This window comes from Notamacropus eugenii, chromosome 1 (genome assembly GCF_028372415.1).
Source record: "Notamacropus eugenii isolate mMacEug1 chromosome 1, mMacEug1.pri_v2, whole genome shotgun sequence".
In the NCBI taxonomy this organism is placed as follows: domain Eukaryota; kingdom Metazoa; phylum Chordata; class Mammalia; order Diprotodontia; family Macropodidae; genus Notamacropus; species Notamacropus eugenii.
In genome coordinates, this window is record NC_092872.1 from 420,393,327 (window position 1) to 420,414,136 (window position 20,810).

Sequence of the window (20,810 nt, forward strand, 5' to 3'; positions counted from 1 at the left end):
TCACATGATTAGATATGTGGGAATTTGCTAAAGATTGAGTCTGGAAAGACCAAAGCCCAGCAGTCCCTTTCCACAAGGAACTTATAGTCTACTGGACATTTGCCTTTTCGGATCTCCCACATTTAGCACAGAGCCTGGTACACAGTAAGCACTTAATACTTGTGACTGACTAGATCTCTGCATTTCTGTCTCCATCCCTGTATCTCTCTGTCCCTCTCACTTGTTTTGTTGATCTGTCCCTGACCTCCTTGTTCTTCTCTCTCTCTCTCTCTCTCTCTCTCTCTCTCTCTCTCTCTCTCTCTCTCTCCCCCTCTCTTCCCTCATATTTCTGTTTCCATCGTCTCTGAGGGTCTCTTTCCTGTTTATATGAAAGCGTTCCTAGCCTTTTCTGTCTCCCTTTAATGTTCCCAGGCTAAGGACCTGCTCCATCCCTATGGCTATATAAGGCTGATTCACTTTCTTCCTCACTCCCCCTGGTACTTTCCTACTCCCTGTTCCGCCCCTTTCCCCACCCTCCCAATCTGCCTATCTCTACCCCCCTTCCTTTCTCACACATTCTTCTGCCTTGTATGGCCAGGGCCTGACAGGGGCGGGATAAGGCTGGGCCTTGGGGCTACTGGGCTCGGCTGGGGCTGAGTCCTGCACTCACTCCTTCCCTGCTTCTGCCCAAACTGCTGCCTCCTCCACTCCCTCTACTCGGACCCCTGGAACCCAGGTAGGAACTAGCCAGGCCCCTGTTTAGGACCAAAGGATGGGGGTCCAAGGGGGGGATGAAATGGACCTGAGTCTGGAGGAAAGGACTGTCTAGGAGTATCTGAGGCTGGCCAGGCCTTCACAGAACATCATAGCTGGGAAGGTGCTTAGAGATCATTTGAGTTATACTTCTTAAGTGGCAGACGAAGAAACTGAGACCCACAGAGGGAAAGTTCATATAGTGAGTTCATGGAAAGCTCAGGCCTAGCCTCAGGTTTCCTGACTCCCAGTCTGGGTCACTCTCCACTCTGGTAAACTGAGATACAACCCAGATCCTGAGCAAATCCTGAAGGGTGCATGTGTTATAGTCATATTAGGGGACCCAGACTCAAGCACAGAGAAACAGTCCAGAGACAGGCACAAGCACTGTGGGGAAACTTAGAGGAGAGATGAGCCCCCTCCCTGTGGGCGAGTGGAGACCCCCTTTGGGAACTGAGGTCCAGACTTGGAAGAAGAGGTATAAATCAGAAGGCTCTAGTTAGTGGTGGGCAGTTGATGCATCTCAAAGCTGGCAGGGAACTCAGAAGGCATATAGTCCAATGCGTATTTGGGCCGGAATAGATCGCTTCTACAGAATCCCAGAAAGTGAAAACCCTCCACTAGAAGACGTTGCTGGGGTTAGCTCTAAAGGTTGACAATTCTTCCTTAGAGAGATAAATAGACGGACATGGAGATATCCATATATAGAGTTATAGAAGGGACTAAGGTTAAATCCGTTTATACATACACGTATGTACAGATTTATCAATAGATAAGGGACTAAGGTTAAATCCAGATAGATATAAGATTGAATTCATATATCTATATATCTATATCAACTGATAAGGGACTAAGGTTTATATATGTATATGTATGTATGAATATATGTATGTATATGTATATATTTAAATCCATGTATCTATAGATAAAGAACTAAGGTTAAATTCATCTATGAGCTATCTATATATCTATCATCTATATATAGCTCTATGTAAAGTTAAATAGTGAGAGAGAGCTAGGGGAGTAAGGTTAAATCCAGATAGCTAGAGATAATAGATAAACCATATGTATATGTTAAATCCGTAGATCTATATTTATAGATAAGAAACTAAGATTAAATCCAGATAGATAGAAAGATCTATAAAGGGTTAAATCCATATATCTATAAATCTATATCAGTTCCTTCTAACTGATGCAATCTGACTCCTAGGAAAGAGTTCCAAATTTCACCTATTATTGCCCCTGGCTCTGTGTTCTGGGGCTAAGCCAGTATGAGTCTAATTGTATTTTCATAGCTCAAGTGTCATCACATCCCAATTCAACTCAGCAAACATTTATTGACCACCTTGTGTATGATGAGGCTTTCTGGAGTGGGGCAAACCAGGTTCATGAGAGTGTGACCCTGGGCAAGTTGCTTAACCAACCAAGTCGCAATGATCTGGACAACTCTTAAATTTCAAGCACAAAGTGCCAACTTGCATTGGTAAGAGTTTCTTGACCAGGGAGCTCACCAGTTCAGTTCCCATTCCCATCCTTCTTTGTGCCTCCAATGAGTTTTCCCTTTTCCATGCCAAAGTCTAGATCTCACTGTCTTTTCTAACCTTTGACAGTTTGTTTATTTCAGCTACTCAGCTCAGAAAACATTTATTAACTAGATCCTGATGCTGCCCCCTGGCCTACCTTAAGGACCAATCATATATAGCTCCCCTCTTCTCTTCAGAGGTCACTTGTTGGGGCCCCATAGAGATCCCTTAATGACATTCACAGAATCTCAACTGGAAGGGAAGGACCCCAAAAACCTAATCCAATTTCTCAATTTCCTCTCTTCCTCCTCTCCTGTTCCTCTTTCCTTTCTTCTGCTTTCTTTTTCTTTCCTCTTCCTTTTTCTTTGCTTTCTTTTCGGCTTTCTCTAGTTTGCTCTTTCTCTGTTAGGCATTAACACACTCTACTTCTATTGATAATCAGTTCTTTCATTTCCTCACATACGGTTTCCCCCTTCCCTCCATCATTCTCTTTCTTACTTTTGCTTTCACTTAATCCTTTAGCTCAAGCTGGATTACCACCCCCCTCTGCTTGAACTCATAGGTTCAAAGTACACTGGATCTGAACTCCCAAAACTATAGCTTATGAGCCCCTACCAAGAGCTTTAACAGACTATTGACACAATTGGCTCAAAGCAAAGGTATTTGCTGAAAGAGCACCAGTAGAACCATAGCTACAAAACATTATTCCTATAAATCTGTGGTGTACTCTCCCACAACTACACTGAGCACTGAATCTGGCCAACCTAGATCAGTTTATCAGTTTCCTCATTTGTAAAATGGGGATAATATTAGCACTGACCCCCTAGGAATGTTACGAGGATAAAATGAGATACTTGTAAAGGACTTTGAAAACCTTAAAATGCTATATAAATGCTAGCTAGCTAGTAGCAGTAATAGTAGCAGAACGGTACACACCAACACTGCAAGCAAGTCCTGGACATCTTTTCTCTTTCCATTGCGTCCTCATGTTGCCCTCCCTGGGACTAGCTGTGCTGAACTTGGCAGGTCCCTCAACAAAGCACCCTGGGATGTTCCTCTCTGAAGCTCAGCTCTTAAACCACACAGCTCACAATCTTCAGAACTATCTCCTGACTCAGCCTGTTCCTTAAAGACTGAGTTTTAGCCCTCTAATTCCATCAAGTTTGGTTGAAGAACTTCATAGTTTAGAAAGGGTTAGAGTGTAGTCACTTAAATCCTGTACTTTCATTAAAAGGGGATTAATTGATTAGGGGTCCCCTCATCAATCTCCCACCATCTCCTTTCTGTCAATCAATTTTTTTTTAATGAGTCTGTCTCATTTTTGCTCTCATTCATTCTCTCATGTTTCTTTCCCTCTCAATTTCTCTAGCTTGTTCCTTTTTTCATTCTCTCTTATCTCTTGCTTGAATTTTTTCTGGATTGTTTCTTCCTCTCTCTCCCTCCCTCCTCTCTTTCCCCCACCTTTCTCTCTCTCCTTCTCTCTCCCCCGCTACCTTCTTGCTTATTCCTTTTTTTAGTCTTCTTTAACTTCTTTCTCTCCCTCAGTCTTTACTTTCCTCATTCTCTTATCCATGTTCACTTGCTCCTTTAACTCAAGCTGGATTACCACCCCCCTCAACTTGAACTCATAGGTTCAAAGTACACTGGAGATGAACTCCTAAAACTATAGCTTATGAGCCCCTATGAGTGTGTTTACCTTTAAAAGTCAGCCTGTTGACACAATTCGCTCAAAGAAAAGGTATTTGCTGAAAGGACACCAGAAGAACCATAGCTACAAAACATTATTCCTATAAATCTGGGGTGTACTCTCCCACAACTACACAGAGTATCAGTGAAAAGAGTGAATCCATGTGTGTAATATATGTAGTACACCAATACCTCTTTCTTTTCTGGTTCTCACTACTATAGTTGTGCTTGCTTTTCCTCACTTGTTCTTTCTCTTTCTCTGTCACTCCCAGTCGTCTCTTGTGTTTTCTTAATCTCTCACGCAGACCCTCTCTGCTCTCCCATTAGCTCTATTCTTTCTCTAGATAATTCATTCTTTTGCTCTTTCTGTCTCTTTCCTTCTGTTTCATGTCCCCTTCCTCCATTCTCACAGTCTATATTTAAAAATTTTTTAATTTTATTGATTTCCAATTATATTCTTCTCCCTCCCTATCCTGCAAGCCATCCCTAATAACAAAGAATGCGGGGGAAAAAAGAGAAAAAAATCAAGACTTCAATAAAACTAATCAACGGGTCCACCAAGCCTATGCTTCTGCACTATTTTACAGTCATAGACCTCTTACCTCTGCAAAGAATGGAGGAAAATACATTATCTCTTCTCATCTCTGAGGCCAAGCTCCATCCCTATATAACCCCCATTGACCCTTTTTTTAAATTAACTTGCTCTCTCCCTTTTTTCTTTCTCCCTTGCCCCTCTTCTCTCCTAGGTCAAGCAATAGCATATAGTATCTACTTTTTTCTCTTATACTTCAAGGATCCATGATTTCATGAGCATGGGTGTTTCCTTCACTGATTTAGTAGATGATTTCTACGGTTAAAAAAAAAAGGCTTCTGGTGGGCCCCTGGACACATAGCAGACACAGACACACACACACACACACACACACACACACACACACACACACACACACACGTTCCTCAGCTGCTACCTAAAGCCCTCCTGGTAAGGGTCATCCTACCCCACGTTCCCCTGGCCCAGCCACTGTGAACCCAGGCTCCTCCAGCCCACAGTGAGGCAGCAGAAGAGGACATTAGGGAAAACTACAACATGTAAGAATGAAGATTACCACGATGCTTACTCTCACTAAACACTTTCAGCATTTCCATTTTTATAGTCCTCAGACCATACAGATAGAAACTTTTTTCATGGATAAACAAACAAAGCCAAGGAGATTCAAATAACTGTGGGTTATAGATTTTTCTTTTCTATTTACAGCTGGAAGGCACCTGGAAGACAACATCACAGAAAAGGAAACTGAGGCCCAAAGAGGGGAGGAGACTTACCTAAGATCACAAAACAAGTCAGTAATAGATATTATACTGGGGGAAAACTCTGGTTGGGAGTCAGCAGACCTGGGTTCTAATCTAGGCTTTGCTACTTATTTCTTTATGACCTTGGACAAGTCATTTACTGTCACTGGATCTTAGTTTTATCCTGTAAAAATGATAGGTTTGGGCCAGATGGTCTTTAGGGTCTCTTCCAGCTTTAAATTCTGTAATCCTCGGCGTCTCAGTCACTACAATTATCCCTTCCATATCTATAACTCTTTCCTGCAAAATTTTCCCATCTATTCTCTCCTTTACAACAGCTCTAGGAAGGAGATGGGCTAGGGATTAATCTGTCATTATTAATAATATTAATTAATTGTTAAGTAATATTATTACTTTAAGTATTACTGTTATTAATTACATTATTGGTATGAATATTCTCATTTGACAAATGAAGCAGTAGGGAAGGGAAGTGAACTATCTAAGGTCAGAGAAAGTTAGGTTAGTAGCTCCCAGATCCAGGCTTCTGCTCCTGCCTTTGGCTGCAGACACTGGCTAATGCAACAGATTGGGTGACTGACTCCTGCCCCTTATCCTTTTTTTACTTAAGTCCCTTCCTCTGTTCCTCAGTTTCCACATTCATAAAAGGGAGTCTAAGTCAATGATTGCTAAGGACCCTTCTTAGCTCCATGATCACATAACTACCTCTCTCTGGCTCTGGAGCTACACTAGGTCTTAGGGGAGCAAAGATTTGACTCAATCCCTGTCCTAAAGGGATTTCCAATCCAAGCAGGATCTCAGGAGAACTGTAGTATTAAGAACCCATTAGCAAAGTGATAGGACAGAATTAGAGAATCTGTACATGCCACAGCCAGGAAGAGCTGACACATGGGGGTGGGGTGGGGTTTGACTCTGACCTTTGACCTCTCAGTGTGCTCTACAGCTTTCTAAGACTATAAGTTGCAGAACCAGTACTGACCTGCATTGGTAGGGAAAGTTTCAACTGGGAGCTCCCAATACCAATGGAAGCACAGGACCAGGCCCTTTTCTCCTTAGGATGGGGTTAATGAGGAAGGAGAAACAGATTTAGCTTCTGCAGCTAAATGGTAAGGAGGGTTTGTGCCCTCGTTAAAGAAGGGAAAACTGTTGTTGTCCCAGTTAACTTCCTGCTACTTCAAACGCAACATGAGGACCTGGGTTCCAGTTCCATTTCTGATACTACCTGGGACTTTCTGCTGCAAGGAGCGATGATTTCAGCCAGACAAAGGGATGTGTTTTTTCTGGGCAAGAGAAAGCCTCAGGAAGCAGAGACTCAGAGGTGGGAGCAGGGCCTGAAAGTCAGAAGTAGATCTAACTGCTCTAAAGAGAGGATGAAAGCATTGGATTAGTACTGAAGAAAAATTATTAGATTTAGAGTCAGGAAATGTGGACTCAAATCTCAAATCTGCCACTAAACAATTTCCTTTTTCTTGAGTTCTCAGTTTCCTTATCTGTAAAACAGAGATTATGACCCCTGCCCTGCCTTTCTTTTAGAAACTTGGGAGGAGAGGGAGTTTGGGTTCTGTGAAATATAAGTCCTTTAAGAATGGGGAGTATTTTATTTATCTTGGTACAATGCCATAAACAGTAGGTTCTTAATAAATGTGCATTGAATTTAATCAAATTAAATAGAATTGAATTGGTCAGTGACCAAAGTTACAAGGTCTGAAAAGAGCAGTTATCAGAACCGATGCATAGATTGCGTTCTGAATTCCCTGGGAAAGAGGTCAAAGTCACGTAAAGCCTAGGGATGGAATTCTTAAGTAGGCTGGGTTTCCAGCATCTCTGACCCCCTGGGGAACCTGAGAGGGGCCAGAACATTCTTGCTTACTTGGGGGGTGAAAGGAGGTAGAAAGGGAAAGACCCATGGGGCAGAAAAGGTCATGGGAGAGAACAAGCAAGACCTCAAGGCAGCAATTCTTGAAAGTGAGCACCAGTTGTGTGCCAGGCCCTGTTGGGCTTAGGGTGGGGAGGAAGGAGTAAGGGGAATGACCCTAAAAATGGAAAATCTGACAATGTTCTGTAAAATTTGGATTCAGTCAATAGGTTGCACTTAAGGATCTAGAAGGCCACATGTGGCCTCAAGGTTCTCCACCCCTGCCCAAGCTAAAAGGGAAGTTAGAGGACACCTCATTTAGTGGAGGAAACTTGAAACAGTGAAGGGAAGGGATTTGCCTAAAGTCACACAGAAGTTATTAATTAAATAATTAGAAGTCCCAGGAGAGAGCCTTCATAATTTTTTAAAAATTTTCTTAATGATGCTTTTTGTTATTTATACCTTAATCATTTTCTGTATGACTTCTATGCCCCCTCCTTTCCCTCCCGTACCATTAAATCTTCCCCTGTTAACAAAACAGTTAAGTATGACTGACTTGGGCAAATGTATACATACCATTCCACAGCCATAGCCCTCCACTTCTCAGCCAAGAAGAGGGAAAGGTATTTACTGATCTGTTTTCTGGGGCTCAGTTAATCTGAGGTCAGCTGCTTTTTAATGTGTTTTTCATTTACATCATTATAGTCATTGAGTACATTTTTCTCCAGATTCTGCTTACTTTGCCCAGCACCAATGCACGTCTTCCCTTGTTTCTCCAAATTCCCCAAAATCATAATTTCTTCCATCACCCATATATCCCATTACATTCATATAGCAGTTTGTTCAGCCATTCACCAATTCATGGGCATTTTATTTCTGTTTTATTTCCCCCCACAAAAAAAGTGCTGCGATTAATATTTTGGCATACGTGGAACCTTTTTATCTTTAATGTCCATGGAATACTTGCTGAGATTTGGGATCTGTCAAAGTATATGAACAATTGTATAATTTTTCTTACATAATTCCCAAATTATTTGCCAGAATGATTGGACTAATTCACAGAAGTAATATAAGAGTGTTAGCGTGCCTTTTTTTGTCTTTAACTCTTTTGTCATTGGATATTTCCACCTATTTACCAGCTTTAGTGGCAAATTATTTTCCCATCTGTATTCTTTCCAATTTATATTCACCAGAAAGACATCACATGGCAGAATTTTTCTTAGATGTCACTTCCCTCCTAAATAAACTAATAATGTCTCCCTATGGGCTGTAGGATAAGACTCTTCTGCTTGGCTTTTAAAGTTCTTCATAATCAGACCCCAACCTATCTTTCTAGCACATCTATATCTATATCTATAAATGTCTAGATACATACATTTGTAGATGTACAGAGAGTGAACAAGAGAGGTGTGACTATGTGTATGTGTATGTATGTATGGAGGTCCAATAGACCTATTTCATTTTTCCTCTTTGTAGCTACGTCCAGGCCTCCATACCTGGAATGCATGCCCTCCTCACCTCCACTTTCTTTTTTGAAATTAATTAATTTTTAGTTTTTAACATTCACTTCCATAAGATTTTGAGTTCTAAATCTCCCCCCCAACCAAGATGGTGTGCAATCTGATATAGGCTCTAGATATACATTCATATTGAACCTATTTTCATATTAGGTTTTAAAGAAGAATTAGAACCAAGGGGAGAAACTATGAGAAAGCAGAAACAAAAAAGAGAGAGAGAGAGAGTAAAGAGTGTGCTTCAATTTGCCTTCAGACTTCATAATTCTTTTTCTGGATGTGGATGGCATTTTTCTCTTGAGTCTTTTGGAGTTGTCTTCAATCATTGTATTACTAAGAAGAGCCAAGTCTATCAAAGTAACAATGTTGCAGTTACTGTGTACAATGTTCTCCTGGTTCTGCTCACTTCTCTCAGCATCAGTTCATATAAGTCTTCTGGGGAAAACTTCTTTCTAGACTCATCAAATTCCTCATCTTCCCCCTGCTAATTCCCTGCTCCCTTGTATTTGTGTCATATTTATGCACATAGGTGTTGTCTTTCCCTATAGAATGGAAACTCATTTCACATAGGGATTCCTCAATTCCTTACATTTCTATTCACCAGCATCTCCTGGCACGTAGTAGTTTCTCAAAAAATACTTATTGATTGATTGTGTTTGCTCTCTATAGATCTCTGACATATTTTTTTTAAATCTTGCTGATATCTTTTGTTTTTATATCATCTTCATTTCCAAATAATCCTAACCAAAAAAATAACAGAAATAAAAAGGGAGGTGAGAGTGGAGAAGCACTTCAGTCAAACTAACCAAGAGCTTTAACCCAATCCAAGTCTAGACAATGTTCCTCATCCACCACCTCTGCAAAGCAGGAGAGACGTGTACTCTCTGCTCTCTTCTGTGAGCCAAGCTTGTTTGTCACAATGACACTTAGGGCTAAATTCTTAAAGGAATTCTCTCTGCCCAAGCAAGTACTGTGGAAGCAGAAACCCTGGGTTAGGAGGAAGATGAGGAAACACTGAGTACAGTAATAACATTCTTGTCTGTAAGATAAGAGTGCAGGCTGTTCTTGAATCAATGTTAGGTAATGTCAAGATTATTACCCCTATTTTATAGCGGAAATGAGGTCCAAAGAGAGGAAGCAATTTGCTAGAGTTCACAGAGCAGACACCCAGGGCTGGGTTCTGTCTTCCAGGGAATTTAGAATTGATGCTATCTCAGTGAAGGCTCACCTTTGATGATTTCTGACATGGTCCTCAAAGTTCATAAGTGGCTCAGGCCCTCAGGGAAGAATTTCAGGCTGGAGGGTCCTAGGAGGGGGCCCTCAAGGGTGCCAGGCTACAGTGCTTCCCCCCAAACCCCCTCCTTCTGGCTCCTGGGCCCTTAGAGAAGGCAGGATAACATAGGCTGTGGGTGGAAGAGGAAGGAAAGAGTTGCTCAAAAGGGCAGGAATGTCAAGAATGCAGAGGAGAATAGAGAAGGGGAATGAAGGAGGAGGGGAAGGGAGCAAAGGAAAGGAAAGGAAAAGAATTGGAGTGGAGGAGAGAGGAGGCTGCAGATCATAGCAAGGGAGGATATGGAACCTTTCAGCCTCCTTGGTTCTGCCTGGCTGGACCCTCCTGTGTCTAGAGGGACATACATACATACACACACACACACACACACACACACACACACACACACACACACACACACACACTTCTTGTTCTTAGAGCCCTCTCGATACCAATTCAATCAGCCAGTATAAATCATATTATACTATGTTCCTGGCCCTATTACATACCCATGAGACACACAAAAATAGAAAAGCTATAAGACAGGGGATCCTACTCTCCAGAAGCTTGCCTTTCTAATTTGGAGGGGAGGGGGAAGAATACAAGAGTACAAATAACTGTTACAGGGAGGGAAATGAGATAAGTCCAAAGAAAAATTCTGGGAAAATTCTGAGAAATTTGATTATTTTCTAAGATTTTTTTCAACTGTGTGTGAAGGGAAGAAGGTAGGGAGAGGGCTAGCTGGGATTCAGTACAAGCTTCATGAGAGAGGTAGCACCTGGGTTGGTCCTTGAGGAAAAGCAAGGCTTTTAACAACAGGTAGGTGGCCCATTAGTTAGTGTTGGATTTTGGAGTCTTGAGTTCAAATCCAGCCTCGGATATTTACTAGTTGTATTGCCCTGGACAAGTCAGTTCACTCTATGCCTCGGTTTCTTTGTCTATAAAGTGATATAATAATAGCTTCTACCTCCCAGGGTTGCTGTGAAGATCAAATGAGATTTTATTTTCAAAGTGCTTTATTTACAAAGTGCTATGTAAACAAAATATTCAATGTTGTTGTTGTGTTCTACTCATGACCCCATTTGGAATTTCCTTGGCAAAGATCCTGGAGTGGTTTGCCATTTTCTTCTCCAGCTCATTTTACAGATGAGGAACTGAGGCAAACTGAGGCAAAGGGGTAAGTGACTTGCCCAGGGTCACAAGGGCCCAATTCAGGTCTTCTAGACTTCAGGCTGGGCACTCTATGCACTACACCACTTAGCTGTGTAAAGTGCTATATAAATACTAGCTATTATTATTAATGAGGGGGTCAGGTCAGAATATGGGGGGTTGGAGGAGTTGTGTGATCAAGGGTACAGAGATGAAAGACAGCAGACTAAGAATGAGGGACAAGAAGAGGGAGTAGTCTAGTGTCTAAAAAGCAGTAGAAGTGAGTGGTCCATGATAAGGCTAAATCAGGTGCGTGTTAAGGCTAGATCCAGATAGCAGGAAGACCTTGAATGTCAGACTAAGGAATTTGCTTATATTTCATTCAGTGGATATTGGAGTGCCTCTTAGAAGTTTACAACAGCAGAATGACATGATCATGCCCTCTGAGGTGTCTTCCAGGTCATGATGATCCTTAGGAAAGTTTCTTTCCATGTGAAAGATGAATTGGAGAAGGGATAGACTGGATATGAGTCAGGAAGCTGTTGCAATAGTGTCAGGAAGAAAATATGGTAGGTACAATGGAATAGAGGAGAGCACTGACTGGTTATATTGTGGACTTTGCAACTAAGCGCCAGGAGGTCAATCAGAGAGGGAGAGGTCAAAGGCAACTGAGAAGTTACAAACTTGGATGATGCCAATGGAGAGAGAGAAGTTGGGGGAAGGAAAATGAGTTTAGTTTTAGACTTAGATTTTTAGTTCTAGAACTGGAAGACACCTGAGACAACATCTAATCCAGTCCTGTGATTGTACAGAAGCAGAAAGAAGCCCAGAGGGTTAAGTGGTCACACAGGTTATTAGTTATTAGCACAGGTTATTACTAGTGGTGGGATTTGAACCTAGGTTGAATTGGAGGTTACCAAAGGGAATATCCGGGATAACAAACTATCTCTGCTTCCCTGAAAACACAAAGGAGACCTGGAAAAAGCCCCACATGAAGGATCAGGGCCTCAGTACACAGAGAGTCACAGGATTCAAACATCCCTGCGGGACCTTTCAGCTCAAGCCAACTTTTTCATCCCAGTACTGAATAGCTAATGGCTAGGATTTAGATATTGCTTTAAGGTTTATAAAGCACTTCACAAATATCTCATTTTACTTTCATAATGACCCTATGAAGTAGGTGCCTTTATTATCTCCAATTTACAGGTGATGAAACTGAGGCTGAGAGAGGTTAAATGACTTGCCCAGGGTCTCACAGCTTGAGTTGGTAGATGAAAGAGCCTCCCATCCACTATGACACCTAACTTCCCCTTCTTAAAAAAATAGAAGCTGTTTGAAGGCAGACACCATTTGGGGTTCTTTATCTTTGCATCCCCAGTGCCTAGCACATAGCACATGAGTCAATGAATTTTAAAAGCATTTACTGAACACTCACTAATGGCCCAAGCACAGAGCTATGCACTGGGGATACCAATACAAAAGTGAAAATGGTCCCTGCCTTCCAGAAGCTTACTTTTTAATAAGGGGAAATCATACAGAGGGGAATGATGGCTTGGGGCAGGGGTGGGGAACCTGCTGTAAAACTTGGACTCGGTCAGAAAAATCACACTTGAAGACTAGAGGGCCCCATGTGGCCTGAAGGCTGAAGGTTCTTCCCCCTTGGCCTGGGAAGAAGTACTTTGGATTGGAAAGTCACCAGAATGGTACTGTAGGGGAGTAGACTAGTAGACTGATATCCTTTTTCCATCAACAATGGGAGAATATTTGATTGTGGTTCCAGGACTGGAAATTGGAAGGAGTTTGGAGGAGGGGGATGCAGATTAAGGATCTGTGGTTGAGGAGCTCTGGAGCTAAAAGGGTTAAATCTTTCCAAGTATTTCCTGGAGCAGGAGGAGGAAAGGTTAGTTAGAAGTTAACATCACAGTAAAGGCATTTAATAAATGTTTCTTGTAAAGTACATGGAAAGAGTAACCACAAACAATATAAAATGTATGTCACAAAGTTACCAAGAACTAGAACAGCCCAAAGACAAGATATGAGAAGACACCCCTCCTTCCAACTCCTTCTCAGAGGTGGGAGAGCCATTTGAAAGATTTTTCTTTTTAATGTATTGATCAGTTTTACTGATTTTTTTCTTTTAAAAAATTCTTTGTTCTGTGGGATGACTCTGTGGGACTGGGAGAGAATATGAAGAATTTGGGCAATGTAAAAATAACTAACACTAAAATGTCACTTTAAAAATTAAAACCAAAAAGACTTGTAACATCCCTTGAAAAGAGATGTGAATATGCAACTCTCTCCCTTCTTTGCTGAGATGGAGGACTATGGGTATGGAATGCTGCATACACTGTCAGAATGGGGTAATAAGTAACTTAATTTTGCTAAACTGCTTTTTTCCCCTGTATTTTGTTGTTTAAAAAAAATTGGTTAACTGAGTGGGGAGGGGAATCTATTCAGAAATTAAGGTGATGTAGAACCAAAATGTACCAATTAAAAAAAAATACTTGTTTTACTGAATTGACCTCTTCTGACCCAATTATCAGTGCCAACCTCCTTGACAGGATTGACCCACACCTAGGCTGGGCTTCCTCCCTCTTCTTTTAGGGCATTCCCTCCCACTGTCCCCCAAACACATACATACACACACACAGACATGCACACACACACACACATACGTACACTATTATGACGGGGACAGTACAAGGGAAGGAGGCATTATTGTAGCCTGGAGGCATCTAGTTGAGGGAAAACCATCTGGAAGAGGTGGGACCTTGAATACTGAACATCCTCATCCCCTTCCCCTTCCCTTGCCCCCACAGGTACACCCCTCCCAAGAAGCCAAGATGTCGAGCAAACGGGCCAAGGCCAAGACCACAAAGAAACGTCCCCAGAGGGCTACATCCAATGTTTTTGCCATGTTTGACCAATCTCAGATTCAGGAATTCAAGGAGGCCTTCAACATGATTGATCAGAATCGAGATGGATTCATTGATAAAGAGGATCTCCATGATATGCTGGCCTCCTTAGGTAAGGGCTACTGGGGCTGAGGAATGCCCAGGGCTATCAGAGGAGCTGGAACCAATTCAAAGAGTTAGAAGGAAACTTTGAGGCTTCCAGGATCTCTTGGCTCCAAATTTAGTGCTCTTTCTACTATACTACAAGTTCTAATCTTCATTGTGTGACTGTAGGCAAGTCCTTTCCCCACTCTTAATCTCAGTTTCCTCATCTGTAAAATAAAAGCCTTGGCCTTGGGGACCTCTAAGATCTCTTTCAGCTCTAAATCTATGATTTCATTATCCTTTAAGATCTTTCTAGCTTAAATAAGAAGGAGAATGTCTAGAGTCATGGCTTTTTTCCTTTAGACTTTTTCTATTTAATTGATGCCTTTTGTTTTCATATCAGAGTCATTTGGGGATATATTGCTTCCCCACCTCTTACTCCCCAAAGCCAATGAGTTTTCCCTTGTAACAAAGTAAAACAGGTGAACACAACTGAAAGATCTATCAAATGATCTGAAAATGTAGGAAATATTTGGTACCCATAGAGTCCCCTCTCTTCTCTCCCAGAAAATAAGGCAGGTGTGGTGATCATGATTTTTAGCCCACTATCCTGACTCCAAATTCAAGGCTCTTTCTGCCACAACACAAAGATACAAAGGGGCTCATAGCTAGAAAGGTGAGATCCAAGAACAGGAGCTCCAAATCTTGTATCCTAGTCCACAGCCCAGCCCTCAGCAAAAGCCTAGGAACCTAAAAGTATTGGGGGTGCAGTCCAGCTCAGGAGGAATGGAGACAAGTGATCCCAGCCCAGGACATCTGGGGAAACATGGCTCAGGAGACCACGAGATCACAGGATTTAGGACTGAGAGGAACCTTAGAAATTGTCTGCTCCTTTTTTTATTTTTATTTTTTAATTTTAGGTAAAGAAACTAAGACCTGGAGGGATTAAGAGTCTTGCTTAAGTTTCCAGTGGGAAACTACAGAACTAAGATCTGAACCAGGGTCCCCTGTTTCTAAATCCACTGTTCTTTCTATACTGTCCCACTACCTTAAGATGTAGATAGGGATGAAAGGCATCTGGGACCCCCAGAATAAAAGGCTGAGGAACTTTGGTCGAAAGGAGGGAATGGTGGACAAAGATGGGGAGGAAAAGACTGGAGGTGTCCAGTACAAATAAGATGGAGACAGGAGCCAGGAGACCCCAGGGGTATCTGGCTCACAGTAAGTACCATATTGTACCTTCCACAGGGAAGAATCCCACAGATGAATACCTGGAAGGGATGATGAGTGAGGCCCCTGGGCCTATCAATTTTACCATGTTCCTGACCATGTTTGGAGAGAAGCTGAATGGGACAGACCCGGAGGATGTTATCCGAAATGCCTTTGCCTGCTTTGATGAGGAGGCCTCAGGTCAGCTGGATTGTAATATCTTGGGACCCAAGGGAGGATTCCCACCCTTGCCTAATGTCCTAGCTGACCCGTGGGAACTTGGAATTTGGCTGGGGACTGAAGGGGAGAATTATATGTCCCTTGGACATTTCAGGTCTTCCAGTTCTAAGCTTTTCAGAAGTGGCCAATCTCAAGCCCACCTTGAAACCTGGACATCAAGGAGTTGAATGGGCTAAGGGCTCATCTGAAGGATCTAACACTACCCACTGCCTCTTAGTGAACTGGACTCAAAGCACTAAACCTAGGAATAAATTCTCCTTTGCCTTGGGGGTGGGGTGGGAGCTGGAATCCTGGATCTGTTATTTCTCTGGTCTATGGAATAAACTCTTGGCACCAAGAGAGAAGGTAAACTTATCTATAACTCAGTCTTAGAGAGCTGTCTAGGGCAATTCCCATTCCTATATTCCTAGGTAAGAACCACACAGACTATCCTACTGCCTTCTTTCTCCCACAGAGAGGACTTACAGATGTCTCTGTTTCTTTCTCTCATTTGCTCTCTCTGGTCCCCTGTCCCCAGGAGTCATCCACGAGGACCACCTTCGGGAGCTGCTCACTACCATGGGTGACCGATTCACAGATGAAGAGGTGGATGAGATGTACCGAGAGGCCCCCATTGACAAGAAAGGCAATTTCAACTATGTGGAGTTCACCCGGATCTTGAAGCATGGGGCCAAGGACAAGGATGACTAATTATCACACTCTTCCAGTCCTTATGCCCACCACACCCTTCCACCCCACTCCCACCTTCCATGCCCCTTGCATTCCACACAGCTGCCATGTACTAGGAAGGTTGACGAGCTCTTGCCTGACCCTAGATCTGACACATCTGAAGACCAAGAAGGCTGAGCCGCTGGGCTTTGGGATTGGGTGTCCTTTGACTCTTGTCAAAGGGAATGGGACCTCAGGCCTCTAGCTTGCCTGAAGGGATATTCAGGGGAAGTGGATCTCTTCCTTGGCAAGTACCAACTCTGGGCTCCAGGAGACACTTGCTTCACAGCTTATCCACCACATACTACAGTACAAGGCCCCAAACAAGGAAAGGACCAATCCAAGTCATCTGGCCAAAGCTGACCACCTGCCCCCTTTTCCACTGGTCTGCAGGGACCAACTTTCCCTCAGCCCTAGTTCCTTTGCCACTGTCTCATCTGGTCATTGTGGCCTCTTTCATGGTGACACATTCCTTGTTCTTACAGGAGACACTAAAACATTCTTCCTTCTCTTTGTGTCCCCTGCACACACCCTGATCCTTCAACATCACTCACCTGCCTCACAAAGGTACACAAAGGAGAGCAGCATGGCACAAACACCCTGTTCAGCTCCCAGACAGGGGTTCAAGTGGGTGTCCAAGGAAGTGTATCTTATTGGGTATGCACCCATGCATGTTAAAGCCAGTGTGTAGCTTGTGTGAATCCATGCGTATGTGTGATTATATGTTTATGTATGTATATTTCTGTGTAATGTAATGTGTTCAGGTGCATTGGTTTTTGAAAGTTAACACTGACCTTAAATTTTGGCAAGAAAGAGAAAGAACGACTTACCCAAAATAGAAGGCACTAGCCTAAGTTGATTCAGGTCTTTGTATAGTGGAGGGGGTAAAGAATGGGAGGGTTGCTCATCTGGGATTTCAAGGTCGGGTGCTTGGGAGATAGGGATGGGATTGCTCCAAAGACTGGATCCTGACATCTTTACAGTAGCCCTGCCCTATCCTATCCTACTCCCCTGCTCTGGCAGTCTCCTGGATCCACTGCCCAAAGTCCCTCTGAGCTATAGCTCCTATTACTCCAGACACTCCTTCCCTTTCTTCTCCATCCTCTGACAAGCCTGTTTCTTTTGCTAGAAGAAAAAAAAGAAGCCAGAACTTGGGTTCAAATCTGTTTTAGTATTTGCTCTCTGTGACTTTTTTAGTCGTCTCATATTTCTCTTCTGTTTTCTCATCTAGAAAAAGTGTTGTAAGGTAGCAATCTCAAATTGTGGTCTGAGCACCCACCCTTCCCCCTTTGTCCCTCCCTCCTTCCCCCCTCTCCCCAGAGTCAAAGCTATTTTCATAATAATACTGAAATTTTACTGCAATACAGCAAATAGAAATAGATATAACACATAAACAAAAGCTCTTTGAGGTCCTCAGTTTTTAAGGGTGTAATGGGGTCCTTAAATCAACAAATTTGGAAATCACTATATGAGGGGCCTTTCCAAGCCCAAAGAAATCCTCTGATCTCTCCCCTGACTCTTTACAAGGAGTCCTTCTGACAACCAGACCATGGATTCTATGACTGCAAGTCTTTAAGAAGGGAAACCCCAGTTTACTTGGTTCTCGCTAAACCAGGTGAGCCTTTTCCAAGTGCCTCCACAGATCCTGCACTTGGGCTTTTTTCTGCCCTGACATCTCAAGGGGTTAATGATTGGCCCTGGGAAACAGGTGAGAGCCCTAACTTCCTGATCTGTTCCTCTTATCTCCCCCAGTGATGCTCTTCCTCTCATTTTTCTGGTTGATTTTGTATTTGGAAAGAACTCAGAACTGGAAATCAGGACCTGAATTCAAGTACTGGGAATTACTTTCTTTGCAAACTTCCCCTCTATGGGCCTCACTATAAAACTGTAAGGGCTAGAAAAGCTGTTGTCTGAAGGCAGAGATAGAGTTATTCTCATGCCCATCACTAGCATCTGTGCTTGCCAAGAAAGCAGAGTACAACCAAATTCTACTCAGGCCTAAGCTGTTATACTCAGCAAGTGTCTCATGTTCTCTTGACCATGGGAGCAGGCGAGCCTAGAATTTCTCAGAGTAGGAAAATGAGGCCTAGAGAAGGAAAGGGATTGGTCTGTAGTCACATAGCAAGTCAGAGGGAGAGCATGGAAACCAGGTCAATCAACAAACTACCAAAGGCCTATTTGCTTGGCCCTGTGTTCAACCCCAGGATATAAAGACAAAAGTGAGACAGTCTCCACACTCAGAACCACAGGGATGGTAGGTATTAGATCTAGAAGACTTGAGAAGTCTTCTTCTCCAACATCCTCCCATTTTACAGGCCTAGGCTCAACATCACCCAGTCATATGGTGGCAGAATCAAGATTTGAACAAGTTACTGACCTTACATACAGTGCTGCCTGACCACCCACCCCCTCACTACTCTTACCTAGTCCTTGATTCTTCAGTCTGCCTGTGTTTAAAGGAGCCCCCCTCCTAAGCCGTCCCAAGTATACTTTAAATGCACCAGCAGAGATATAACTAGAAATTTTGCTATCTGGAACAATCAGGAAACTGCAGGCTTACCTGTCCTCAGTTGAAGTTACTGCTGCCAGCACCCTAGGAGCAGGGTGGGAGAGGGGGTATAGGTGGAGAGGTTGGCGGTCCCCTTGGGATAAAGCAGCCTTGGTTAGGATGGGAAGAAGAGGATGTAACCTCAGGATCGTACTAATTCCCAGCCTTGGGACAAAGCCCCAGTTGCTTATCTTAGTTACAACTAAATACCTGAGGGTGGGAGATAGGGAATAGGAGCAGAGGTAGATGGGGGAGGCCTACTTTGATAGATCACAGTACCTAGACTCAGTGAAAGACAACCTGGAATTGGCCTCATACTTAACCTTAGTGTATCAGTAGCAGTGGAGGCAGTGGTGATCTCAGAGAATCTGTTTTATTTTCACTTCAAGGGTTTTTTGGTGGAGATCATGAATCCCTAAACTGAGGGGCAGAAGTAGACAGAGAGAGCACAGTACTGTACAGTAAAGATAGCATAGGTGTTTATTTGGAATGTGAATTTCTTCCAGAATTCTTTATTCAAAGGCCAATTTGCATAATGCAAATTTACATAAAACAACAACTGTCCATTTCCAAAGGCATCCTTTCCCATCTTCCCCTAAGGCCAGACTCACTTTGGATTGAGGATAGAGGAAAGCCAGGTAGGTCTTTGGAACTGATTCAGGCTCAGCTAATAATGTCTTTGGGCACCTTAATCCTACTCTTCTGCCTCCTGCCACTCTCCTCCCTATCCATCCCTCTGCCCAGCCTGAAACTTGCCCAGCTCTGACCATTTACCTTTTCTGCTGACTCTGGGTCTCCCCGTTGACATCTTGACCCCTTCTAGACTTCTTCACACTCTTGGTAATTTTTCCTGACTGACCCCACCTCACTCTACCTCTTCTCACCTTGGGGCTTGGCTTCTTCTTGAATGGTGACCACAATACCCAGGACACACTTCCTTCAGCAGGTTGTAACGCCACTGGCCAAGGTCTTAAGTCTCCTTAACTCTACCTTGATAGTATTTTCCAGATCATTAAGCATCTTGAAAAAGCTAGAAAGCAGGTAGAGAAACTCACTCCTGAAATGTAGAGGCACCATTACCTACAGAGTGTCCAGAAATAAATGTTGAAATGGTTTCACTTCACCCAAGTCACTAACCCCTTTCTGAACTTCAGAGTCTACAAAATGAGGTTGGACTTGTGTATCCCATAAAGTCTTCCAGCTCAAAATACTATCACTTTTCCAAAATTCATCATAATCACAATAATTGCTAACATTTCTATAAAATGAAGATATAAAGATGATTCTCAGATCTGTACATGAATGGATGAAGCATTTATTAAGCACTTACTATGTGTGAAGCACTGTATAGACTGAAAAGTAAACCGGTCTCTGCCTTCAGGAAGCTTATATTCTACCTGGGGACAACACATGATATACACAATCATTAACACAAACATAATATGCCAATGCATATATCCAGAATTTCAGTCCTAAATCATCAACTGCCTATTGGTCAATTCAAACTGGATGTCAGTCAATAAACACTTTTTAAAGTGCCTATTGTATGCCAGGTAGGGCAGATAGCTGGTGCACAGTGGATAGTGCACCAGGTCTGGAGTCAGGAAAACTCTTCATGAATTCAAATCTGGTCTCAGCCACTTATGAGCTGTGTGACCCTGGGCAAGTCCCTCAACTCTGTTTGCCTCAGTTTCCTTATCTGTAAAATGAGCTAGAGAAGGAAAGGGCAAACTACTCTAGTATCTTCAAGAAAACCCCAAATAGGGTCACAGAGCGTCAGACATGACTGAACAACCACAATAAAGTGTGCCAGGCACTGTGCTAAATGCTAGGGAAACAAAGAAAAGCAAAAGACAATCCCTGACCTCAAGAAGCTCACATTCACACAGAGGAGACAACACACCACAACTATGTACAAACAAGATATAGATGTGGAAGTAACTAGAATGAAAGGGGATCCCCACAGGCACCTCAAACTCAACATGTCCAAAACAACTCAGCATCTTCTCCCCACCCCCGGTCCACCCAGCTTCCAAACTTCTTATTCTGGGTGCCACCATCTTTCCAGT

At 42.9% G+C, this 20,810-nt stretch overlaps 1 protein-coding gene across 3 annotated transcripts; it reads left to right on the forward strand.

Moving 5' to 3' along the window:
• Positions 1–544: 544 nt before the first annotated feature.
• On the forward strand, positions 545–17,052 carry MYL9 (myosin light chain 9). Of its 3 annotated transcripts, none has more exons than XM_072631421.1 (5): positions 545–715; positions 5,197–5,281; positions 13,857–14,064; positions 15,285–15,446; positions 16,003–17,052. In XM_072631421.1, exons 3-5 carry the CDS (start codon positions 13,881–13,883, stop codon positions 16,173–16,175), a joined length of 519 nt encoding a protein of 172 aa, XP_072487522.1. In that variant the 5' UTR covers positions 545–715; positions 5,197–5,281; positions 13,857–13,880; the 3' UTR covers positions 16,176–17,052. The 3 variants fall into 3 exon arrangements, with proteins under 3 accessions (XP_072487522.1, XP_072487524.1, XP_072487523.1); XM_072631422.1 differs by lacking the exon at positions 545–715 and adding an exon at positions 2,028–2,215; XM_072631423.1 differs by lacking the exon at positions 5,197–5,281 and having other exon boundaries at positions 555–715.
• Positions 17,053–20,810: the final 3,758 nt, after the last annotated feature.